At 35.3% G+C, this 12198-nt stretch overlaps 1 protein-coding gene across 3 annotated transcripts in view; it reads right to left on the bottom strand.

The window, feature by feature from the left end:
- The window catches only part of sm (smooth), a 543953-nt gene that overhangs the window by 77881 nt on the left and 453874 nt on the right, over positions 1–12198 (bottom strand). For all 3 annotated transcript variants that reach the window (XM_068768460.1, XM_068768463.1, XM_068768462.1), the window contains exon 4: positions 10882–10978. In XM_068768460.1, the coding sequence (XP_068624561.1) occupies positions 10882–10978 (97 nt within the window). The remainder of the gene's footprint in view (positions 1–10881; positions 10979–12198) is intronic.

Raw genomic sequence — 12198 nt, forward strand, 5'->3', positions numbered from 1 at the left:
ACGCATGCTCAAATATCTTTTCATCTCAATAAAAATAATAAAAATCATTTATAATACGTGATACGAGAAATAATTTTGGCTCAGTAATTTTTTCTCATATTCGGTAATATTCGAATTGGCACCGACTAAAATACTTATAATAAGACGGAACGTCTTAGATTTGGCAGAGCGACCAGATTGTCTTACTTCGGGAGGCTGGATAGCTAGGTTTAGTTCAAATCATTGGGGTAGTCAAACCCATCATCTCTCATTTGACGATGAGTCACGTATGGGTGATGAAAAAAAAAAAATTACAACACTGTACACATATATATGTAAATGATCTAGCCGGCTAAAAGATTCATTTTATAATCACGACTTAAATTGAAACAATTGAAAAATCAATAACTTCATCACCGTTTCAGCAATACGTGTCCCACAGCTGGACATCAGCACCTACTAGATTTCCTTTAAGATGGGCTGGAAGCGTTCTATATCAAACGTCTTTCGACGAACTTAAAAAGGTCGGCTGTCTGCGTGTTGGTTCTGTGCGAGCGAGACAACCCGGGGGATTAATGTTTGAAGTACTCTTGGTTGATTGGGCAATCCCCATATATATATATATATATATATATATATATATATATATTAAAAAAACTAGATATAAAACTTACAACAAATAGTAAAATGTAAATAAAATAGAAATAAATCTCTTACGACTTATTCAATACACATTTTTTTCTAACAAATTATTATGTAAATAAATAAAAACTTACACTTATTAAATAAATTCTAGTGTAATACATATATATATTAGTACTAGTAATAATGAAATATAAGAGCGCCTATGTTTGTCAAAATGCTGCGTGTAAATTTCTTCGATTTAGTATATACTTTTTTAATCAGCTAAATATGTGGAAAATAAATAAATATAAAATAAATAAATATCTGTCGTCCTAATTCAAATCTGCAATAATAACTTAATTCTACGTAACTCACGTGAACGGTACGCTATCATTAACTGTTTCATAAAAGAAATTATTTATCTTTTTACGTGGCAATAGTCCAAAGAGACTTTTATCGCAAACTATCAGACCAAATTAAATACCCGCGTCTTATTCATATATCATTTAAACTACGTATCGTAGTCACAACTATCCTATAATTTGCATAATTTCGCTTCTAGAGGAACGCGCCCGCGGGCTTTTGCTGAGATATTCAAATGTCTCCACTTACACATTCCTCGGTTTGCATTCGATTGTGCGGTATTTGGAAATTACCAGTGCATTGGTCTCGTCTAATTGGGTCTTTACAGACTACTACTACTCCGCTAGCTCAGTGACCCAAAGTGGGTCTTGGCCTCCGAAGCGAGAGACTTCCACTTTCCTCTATCTTGCGCCATCGTCTGCCATTGGCTGACATTCAATTCGCGCAAGTCTGCCTCAACGCGATCGATCCAGCAATACCTGGGTCTACCCACTGGTCTTCGACCCCCTCGGTTTTTCCAAGTACGCTACCTTCACGCTCCGATCCGATCCCATTCGCTCCAAGTGACCAAGCCAGCGGATTCGTTGAGCTTTATATTCGCCAATGATATTTGGCTGTGCTACTAAAGTCTCAATTTCGGCATTCTTTTGGAGCCTCCAAGATCCGTCTTGATTTCTCGCTGGTCAGAAGATCTTTCGCATGATTTTGCAGACTGCCTGGTGATTATATATACAAAATATTATTTAACATCACCCCGTTACATATTTACTACTACAAAAGTAAATAATGAAGCCCGAGAATTATATGAGATTATATGGGGTTTACATACTTTTAAAATCGAAAAATCATCAATAACTCACGTAGCAAAAGTATTTTAATTTCAAAAGGATAAAGATGACTTCATGGATGAAATAATTTTAATATCAAATCAGGGTGGATGACTTCGTATACAAGACCTTAATAGTCAAAAGTTCGATGACTTTGTAGACAAAACAATTTAATGTCGAAATATCATGGATGACATCGTAGACTAAAGAATTTTAATATTAAAAGCGCATGAATGAATTTATAAATAACAGAGTTTTAATATCAAACAATCATGGATGTCTTTGTAGGTAAATGAAGTTTAATATCAAAAGATCATAGATGACTTTGTAGAAAAAAGAGCTTTAATGTCAAAGATCATTGATGACTGTAGGAAAAAGAACTTTAATATCAAAGATCGTGGATGATATCGTAGATAACAGAGTTTTAATATCAAAATATCCTGCATGATTTTGTATTAAAAAGAATTTTAATATGAAAAAACCATGGATGACATCGTATACAATAGAGTTTTAATATCAAAAGAACATGGATAACTTTGAAGAAAAAGGAACTTTAATTTCAAAAGATCATGGATGACTTCGTAGATAAAAGAACTTTAACTTCAAAAGATCATGGATTACTTTGTAAATAAAAGAATTCAAAATCAAACTATTTTCGATGACTTCGTAGTCAAAAACATTTTAATGTCAAAAGTTCATGAATGAGTTTGCAGTTGGAAGAATTCAATAAAAGGATTTTGAAGGTTTCGTATTCAAAAGAATTTTATTCTCAAAATATCATAGATGATATCGCAGACAAAACATTTTTAATACTAAAAGATTATGGATGACTTCGTAGATTAAAGAATTTTATATCAAAACATCGTGGACGACTTCATAGACAACAGAGTTTTAAAATCAAAAGTCCACGAATGGCTTTCGTAGACAAAAGAACTTTAATATCAAAGTATCACGAATGACTTCGTAGATACAAGAATATTAGTATTAAAAGATCATGGATGAATTCGTAGACAAAATATTTGAATATCAAAGGATTTTCGATGAATTTGTACTCAAAATAATTTATTGCAAAAATAGACATGACTTCGTAGAGAAAATATTTTGGTATTAAAAGATTATCGATCCTCACGATAAAAGTTAATCCTTTGAAATCATAAACTGCACGAAAGCTTAAAACTTGAGTGACGCCGCGGCCTCGAGTGCGCAGTTCAGCGTACAAAGCGATCCATAACGAGTGTCACTAAGTGTAAAGCACTTCACGTGCGCTTGTCTTTTGCTCGCATCACGGCCTCCTACACTTGGATGCCAAAAAAACGTAACATTATCTTTTATATTTGATCATCAGCTTTATCCATTTTTTCACTTCATTCCACTGGGCTTTTACTTCTGACTTCTTAACTCACAGTCGATCAACTATCCATGGTTAGGACTGCATTCTAGATTTTTCTACGAGATCAAATTATGGTTGAGAAGATTGTTACACGAACTGATGTGACTGGCAATCGATTCATTGTAGTGTGTAGCCTTTGACAATAGAACAAAAGAAGAGAGGCTACTAACATGGCTATGCAAGAGAGTCGCCAGAAAGAAGGAAAGTTCAACGCGGATAGCAACACAAGAAGAGACGAAAAAGCAGTGTACATGAGTCACACAGAAAGGGTAGAATTAGTAGATAGAGAAATTTAAATTTCTCTCATTAAAACTTACCGAAGAAGCTGTAACAATACCGCAACACTAACAGTGTGGTTATCAATCAGAAACTAGATAGACCAGTGATTCCCAAAGTGGTCTATATCGACCCCTAGGGGTCTATGACAACATGCAAGGGGTCTACGTCAGCGGAAAAAATTTGGGGGTCCATGAAATGAAAATGGGGGTCCACGATAGTGCATCTCAACACATACACTGATAGTACCTATTTACTTACATCATACTATCTTATAATATCAAAACATTTACATTATTTATAAAAGTACCTATGAAGTAAAAAATTATTATATATGTTTATAAAATTACTTTAATTACTTACAAAATTGACGCCAAATGTTGATAATTTATTATAAAAGCATCAGGTTCATCCTTCTCACTAAATATATTGACTTATTGCTTATGTTATTTTCTTTATTGTTTATTTAATGTTACGTATATTTTACATAACAGATACAAAATTATATATTGAGTAGTTTTAATTTAAATTCAATTAATAAATGTATAAATTGACATGTGTTTTTACTTTAAGTTTTTAACACTAAACTTCACTACAGTTAGAAATTTACAGGAAATCAATATCAAGTAACTAGTGGGTCTACCCAACACGGAAAAACATGGCAAGGGGTCTATGACAAAAAAAAGTTTGGGGAACTCTGATTTAGACACTTGTGTGAAACCAGTACTTCACTCCCGTTTCATTGCTCGATATATCAAATTTCATCAAAAACCTTTCATTTTTATTATACACTAGATTTACATAAGAATGAAAAATTCATCAACAACATCTCGCTAAGACGCATTACAATATATTTTCGGTGCAGTAAAATAGATTTCTCCAGAGAATAACGCACCATACACCAGACTACGTCGATCGTAATAAAAAAAATACGTATCTTACAGACAAGCACTACGAGATTCGCAAATAGATTTCCCCGGGGTGAAGAGATTTTTAGTTAAATTCGGCTTAAGTTCATCGAACCAAAAGTAGTAAAAAATCCAATATATCTAACATATTAGTGACGGCTTTGGATTTTATTGCTCTTTCTATATTAAGTCTACGACAAGGTAATTTTCAAATACACCTATCCCCCGATTTACACGGTACTTGTTTTACACGTTTTCGCTTTTACACGGTTTTCCAAATACTTTTTTTTGTTTTTATCGCACTCTACTAAATGATACTGTGATTGAACACGTGTGCTGTGTACACATTTCACGGGGAATCCCGAGCTTATGTGCTGACTTGCTGCACACGCGCACTGCGTCTGATTTCTTTGCATAAAATTAAAGTTTTATATACGGAAAATTGTATTTGTGTGAAAGTTAGTTTCAGTAAGATTTAATTTTCCATATTCGTAAATTACAAGTGATTGCATAAATTAACGGCTGTGATTAAAGTAAAATACAGAGGGAATTAATGCAGGAAATTTTGGAGGGAAATGATGGCAAAAATATTCGTCCACTGTCTTTTTATGGTTCCCCTTTTTGGGGTCCTATCGTTTCTCCCATTTACTGTACTTGATGTACTTTATTTCACTTTCACCTCTCAACTAATATATCTTAATATACAAGATTTCTTTAAGACAGTTTATATAAAAAATAACCACCTTTTACTTCGTGAAAAGGTATGTATGGAATACAATAGCATCTACGACTCCATTATGTTACATACGATACTGTAAATCGATCACCCATCCGGGCGCACGTGGTCGGTCGAGTTCCGAAGCTCTCCAACCTTTTGACCGGAGGCTGCTAGAGAGGCTGTTAAACATGTTCTGCGGAACTACGTATACTCTGGTCTTGGTATCAAATATTAAATCTTTTCTTATTTCACTTAAATTTTTTTATAAATTAAATTTTATTAGGCTGTAATTAAAACGGGTATCTATGAGGAATTACATGTATAGTACATATAGTATATTAAATAATTTCTACGCTTTTATAACGAACGAAGTAAGTTATTTCATATCTATATTGACTATCGGGCATACAGAATGATTGAAAATAAATGTACAAACTTTGATAATGAATATAGAGCTCATTTGACAGCCAAAAGATTTAAAACTTTTTACACCTTTTTTAATCACTTTTTTTAATCGCCTTGTATAAAGACTAAAATAAATAGTTTATTTAATGGAATCAGGCGTTACCTTGCGGAAGTCCATCCTAAGCAAGAAAAGGATATTTAGCCACTTCCGCACATGCAGTGGTAGTCGTGCAACAAAGTGCACCGCCCGCCAGCCCGCTGATAAATGCGTATGCGGCAAACAATGCGAATTACACAACTGGCACCGTCAAATCACTCAACACGTGTTTCACCCCTCCACGGGGCATCTTCAGGAGTTATGTTAAACCGATTAGTGCCAAACACAGAGTATATAAATAAACATTTGTTTTAGTTTTTCTTATTGAAATGCGACAGACCAATTATCATTGGCAGCATAAAATCCGCTAAAAAAGATTAAAGATAAACTATGACTATTCTTAACATATATATAGTAATCTGAATTTAGATAACGTTTTAAATCATTGATTTTTGTATAAAGTGTAATCATACATTATACAAGGAAATGAGTTATACATTCATTCCTTTAAAATCTTTCACATTTATTACCAATCAGCCTGTATAAACAATCCGGGATTAAAAATATAAAATATATATTGACATATAAAGTTCTTTTGTCGCTTTGTTATAGAAAGATATACTAACGTGACATATTTCTGAATGATCACTATATACAAGGATGATTGAAAATAGGTGTAAAAATATTTTGTTCACAAAAAAGTTTTATATTCATCGCTTTGAAGCCTTTACACCTTTTACAAATCAAACAAGCAAGAATTAAAAATGTACAGTGTACTGTAAAGCAATCTCGATTTATTTATTCATTTCGCATTAAATGTTAAAGATTAACCACCAAAATGCGATAAAACAAGTTGGAACACAAAATTGGCGATGTTCACAGTTTAAGTGGTCGACCCTCTTGAATAGAACACAACATACCGCTTACGATATAATAGCGGCGCGAATGATTAATGTGTCTACGCGGGCTCCCCTTTCACGGGATATCACGTTAACGTAGAAAAAAATATTATTAGCCGCCCCTACGCGGCTCTACGAGACTCTACGCTTGGGTTGCTACGAATAAATAATATAGTAAATATAAGTACCAATATAATTTATAACAACGTGCGTGCGTGTGTGTGTGTGTGCATTAAAGCCTTTTGCACCTGCAAACTATCACCTTGTATATTATAGAAATATATACTCAAATTATGTATTACACGAAAAAAATTATTATATAAATGTCGATTTAATGAAGCGGCGAAGCCTCCAGAGAGATTCGATATTGAAAAATTTGTAAGACGACACAATGGATCAGGTGGGATTTTTCCCAGGATAAAAGGTCAAATGACGGGAGATGATAATGACGAAGGTTTTCTAAAGATTTTCCATTAGATAAACATTTATAAATACATCAGGCCGGCTGGCTCTATAGATTTAAGATAAATCGTCTGAAAACAGATCGCCTCGTTGGAATTAAAATTTATTTTCTTTAGCGTCAAATTATTCTTGCTTCTCTATAGATTTATTTATACTGATATTCCTAGTACTACACATATTGCCATGCCAATCACTAGACCAGTGATTCCCAAAGTGGTCTATATCGACCCCAAGGGATCTATGACAACCTGCAAGGGGTCTACGTCAGCAAAAAAAAAAATTTGGGGGTCCATGAAATGAAAATGGGGGTCCACGATAGTGGATCTCAACACATACACTGATAGTATCTATTTACTTACGTCATACTATATAATAATATGAAAACATTTACATTATTTATAAAAGTACCTATTGAAGTAAAAAAATTATTATTTATGTTTATAAAATTGTGTAAGTTGTAGGATGTTAGTATTCGCTTTGTGGTCGCAATACATTTTGAACTTGTAAAAACCTAATAAATGCATAAATTAACATGTGTTTTTACTTTAAGTTTTTAACACTAAACTTCACTACCGTTAGAAATTTACAGGAAATCAATATCAGGTAAGTAGGGGGTCTACGATACAAAAAAGTTTGGGGAACTCTGCACTAGACGAACCGACGATTTGATTCGCTTCTAGATCGAATCAGAAATTAGAAGGTCAAAAAAATCAAGACCACCAAATTAGCCTGCAGAATCACTTGTCTGAAGTGGCAGCGGACGCGGAAACACTTTAAGACTAAGTAAGAAAAGGACTAATATATAGCTACTTCCGCTATGTAGCAGTAGTCGCGCATAGCTACATAGCGGAAGTAGCTATATATGAATACATATAATACAATTTAAACCTCATCGAAACGCGACGGCTAGCTGTGACTCGTAATTATTGCGGTGTGTTGTGGATCTTTGATCACTGTTTAGTAATGTTTTTCCTTGTTTTGTTATCGTTTGACATTAAATCATTAAATGTTATTAGTGAGATAGTTATAAGGTAACAATTGTAACTAATTTTATACTTCTAAGCTTCTAAATTTGTACTTTCCTACTGCCTTTTGTTACTATTTATCTCCAATAAAGTAAATAGATAAATAAATATTAGTCCTTTTGTTAGTTAGGATGGAATTCCGCAAAGTAACGCCTGAATCTATTAGATATTGAAGACTAAGGTCTTTGACCTATGTGTGTCGCCGGTGATGGCATACGGATCCGAGACGTTGTCACCCAGAGAGCTATGAAGAGTGGAGTGAGAAGAGTGTATGGAGTTCCATCATCATATCCTCATCACCTTGGGTTGACGGGTAGCATTAGGAATAAATACCTTTACATAAACCCTCTCGGTGATTGCCCTCAGTAACTTTGGAGATGCCCTGATCAAGAGATTACCTAGAGTTGTTTCTTTGGATTCGCTTTGAGTAGATGATCTCTAGTCCCATTTTGGATATGGCCGAAATAATTATAAAAAAAAAATAATTTAAAAACAATATCCGAATTTTTTGGACTTCATGGTAACCCTACACCAGGCGTTAACCGCGTTTCAGGTATCAAAAACAATGGCAGTGTTTGCCACTACAATCGAGGCGCTTGTAAATTCTAGTCTCGTCTTTTTTATGCGGCTCCGTCCGGCTTTATGCAGTTTTTTTTTTTATCAGCCGCCCGCCGCAACCATTTCCACGTCGAGTTAAATTGCCAGTTATATACGAAGCAGTCACTCTTCGCAAATGTCAGGATTTTTTTTTATGACGATAACGCGGATGATTTTATGCTCCCTTTATTTATTAAGTTTATTAAATTTATTTAATTATTAAAAAACACTTTTATACGTTTTATGTTCAACTTTAATAACGAAAGCATTCTCTACCAGGTAATCGTTAGGCGGCGCAGAGATAAATTAATGACGATAGGCGAGATATGTATATTTATATGTATATATATATGTATATATATATGGATGCGAGACTGGCTGCGAGATGGCTCCGTTTTGTGTGCCAATCACGGAAGCTGACTATGAGAGTTAAGTTCAAAATATTCCGGTCCATTGTGAAAACTTTGTTGCTATATAGGTGCGAGACGTGGAAGGTCACCAAAGATATCTCGCGTCGGCTCCAAGCCTTCGTTAACAACTGTCTTCGACGTATTCTCGGTATATACTGGCCGCAGAAAGTCTCCAACGTAGATCTCTGAAAACGCGCCGAGAGATGCCGATCTACCAGCAGATCAGACGCCGCTAGTGGAACTGAAAGGCCACACGCTCCGAAGAGACCCTGATCACATACCGAGGCAAACCCTAGAATGGAATCCTCAAGGAAAGCGAAGACGTGGTCGTCCAAAGCAAACCTGGCAGACGATCACTGCAGAAGTGAAGGCAGTTGGTATGACGCGGAGCGAAGTAAAGCGCGAGGCTCAAGACCGCTCGAGATGGCGACGTACTGTGCACGCCCTCTGCCCCATCTCGAGGACATAGGAATAAATGAGGAGGTAGGATAGGATTTTATATTATTAACAACATCCTATATGAACAAATAAATATATACAGCAAAAACATAAACGGTATTAACTTTCCACATCGACAAATTAATACCCGAACCTTTCACATCACGCAAACAAAACTCACGTCCAAAAAGTAATTACGTACAACATTTCCGTTTTGTATGCTATAATCCGTTGTACAAGCCTGAAACATTTTATACGATGAAATCAAATACACGAAGCTATAAATCGAAGCCTTCGGTTAAATAAATTATTCTAATTGTTAATTTTGTTATTAATATAGTAACTTTAAGTTACGATCAAGGCAATAAAGTTTGCTTAAGTTTATTTCAATTTTTAATAACTGCAATTTAACTAATAATCAATCTTATATAAATAATCATCGTTTGCTACGTTTTTCGAGGCGCTAGAAAAGCTAGTCATAATTATATCTACAGCATCCGGCGAGAAATATTGCACATCAACCTTTGGAAAAAGACAATCGGCTAGTTTCGGCTTTGTAACACACTATCTCTTTCCCACACTACCTATGTGACGTTTTGTCAGTCGTTGTATTTCATGCGACAGAGACAACGTTCTACGATGCCGAAAACATCCTGTATCTTAATATGTACATGATACATCAGTATATCAGAAAAACTCCAATTCACAGCACAGTAAATACCTTTATTCCACTTTTAATACTCTTATAGTCCAACTAGCATTGTGTCCACTAGACAACTTATCACTTCGATGGTTATCGAAAGAATGACCGAGCTCCCGACTAAATAGTCAAAACGCTGTTTCAACCCCCACCACTCTCAATACTTTCCGGAAATTGTCACAAAATAAATACATTTAAAAAACTTTTAAGTTAAACGGTTTTTTGATACTCATATTGTGGTGGTTGTGGAAAAATATGTACCTAGTCGGAACGGCGTCCATCTTGAATTTTAAATTTTGTCATAATCATCGTGTTTACCTAGTGTTGCCCTTTCATTTGATACCCATATTGAGGGGGTTAAGGAAAAATACGTAATCCGCCATTTTGCATCGGCGGCTATATTAGATTTATAATGTTATCGATTTTATTATATTGTATTGTCATCTAAATTAAATGTGTGTACCAAATTTCAGATCAATCTGACAACGCGAAGGTGCTTAAATTTCAATTTCTAATTTTGATCCAAACTAATTCCGTACGGGTCGAGTAGTGTTGACGTTTAAAAAAAATAATACTACCTTTTATAAAATTATTGCAAGTGTTAATTCATAAATTGTTTTCATAAAAATAATAGGCCGTATGATAAATTACCTTTGCACGTTTGCAAAAAAAAAAAAATAAGTGTCAATCGTTTTCCCGCGCATTTCGAATGACACTTCAATTTTATGCCAACACAAAGGAAATATAAAAATAAAGCACTCACCTTCGCAAATTCGATTTTGAGTGTACAGCAACCGGAGTATATGTCGCATCCGTGCAGCGCCTCCTTAGCTCGCGTCGCCGACTCGATACTTTCAAACTTGTTACCATTGAGTTAAGGTTCAAATTGATATAGCACAACGCACAAACAATACCAAGTCAATAATACAGGTCCATGACAGACATTTCATTGTCGATACGTAAGTTATATTGGAAAAATATCAATTTGTAAGCAAAAGATAAATGTTTACATGAAATCTCTTTTCAGGACTTCCGCGGTTAATTTGAAATCCGGTAGAGTTTCCTTTTACAATTCGAAAAACTTAAATGGGCAGTTCAATGGAAGCTTTTAGTTTTGGTATCGACAATGCAGTACCTTGTCATATATATATATCGTGAACATATGAGACTGACTGTTATAGACTGAATTATATTATAAACATTAAACATAATACAAACATAGAATACGTTAAATGTTTCTTTACAAAATTTTAAATCTAAAGTTAAAAGTAATATAAAATTAATCTTATTTGACCCAAGTGGGTTGGACCCCTCAATAGGTAGAACGATGAACTGAACGTAGCTTGGTGATGACATACGGATCCGAAACATGATCACATAGGACGGGACTCATAAGAAAGCTCTAAGTCACCTAGCGAGCAATGGAGGGTGTTATTCTCGGAATTTCGCTGCGAGATCGAATTAGAAATGATGATATCCGCCTCGCGACGGCCTCCGGTGATGATGCTCCCCAACCATAAACGGGGCCTTCGGAGTCGCGGGAGTTTAGGGTGGGGGCCCTAAACTCCCACTAGCTTCGGCGACTCTGAGGCGGACGATGGCATACGACGACAACGTATAGCGAGATGCGACCACCAGGGGGGTTAGTGGGTAGGAATCCCACATACCCCTATCCTCCCCCCAGAGGCAGGGCATCTTGAACACCAGAAGTTTTCCCCCACCGAAATAAAAAAAAAAGATCAAAAGACTTAGTAAACATTGTAACAGGCAAATGATTACATAACCAAGTTAAAACCATTGAAAGCAATAAAACATTATGATAACTATATCGCAAGCGGTCGCATCTACTCGTACAAATTGGATTGTATCAGAGGTGACCACATAATCGCAAGTCGTGGCCAAGTACTGCCGCGGACCAAAAAACCAAACTCGAACGATCGCGGCGAACATAAAACCGCCCATTACACCGCTCTATTGCGGTCGCAATGTGAAATCTTTATTTTTACTTCGCCAACTTCGAATGTCCCGATGGCGTGCGTTATATTAGTTCGTTGCTCCGATATCTCAGGGGATGGGTTGA

Source organism: Battus philenor, unplaced genomic scaffold, assembly GCF_028537555.1.
Source record: "Battus philenor isolate CCGP_79_NKW_IND1 unplaced genomic scaffold, ilBatPhil1.0.hap1 SCAF_25, whole genome shotgun sequence".
Classification (NCBI taxonomy): Eukaryota; Metazoa; Arthropoda; class Insecta; order Lepidoptera; family Papilionidae; genus Battus; species Battus philenor.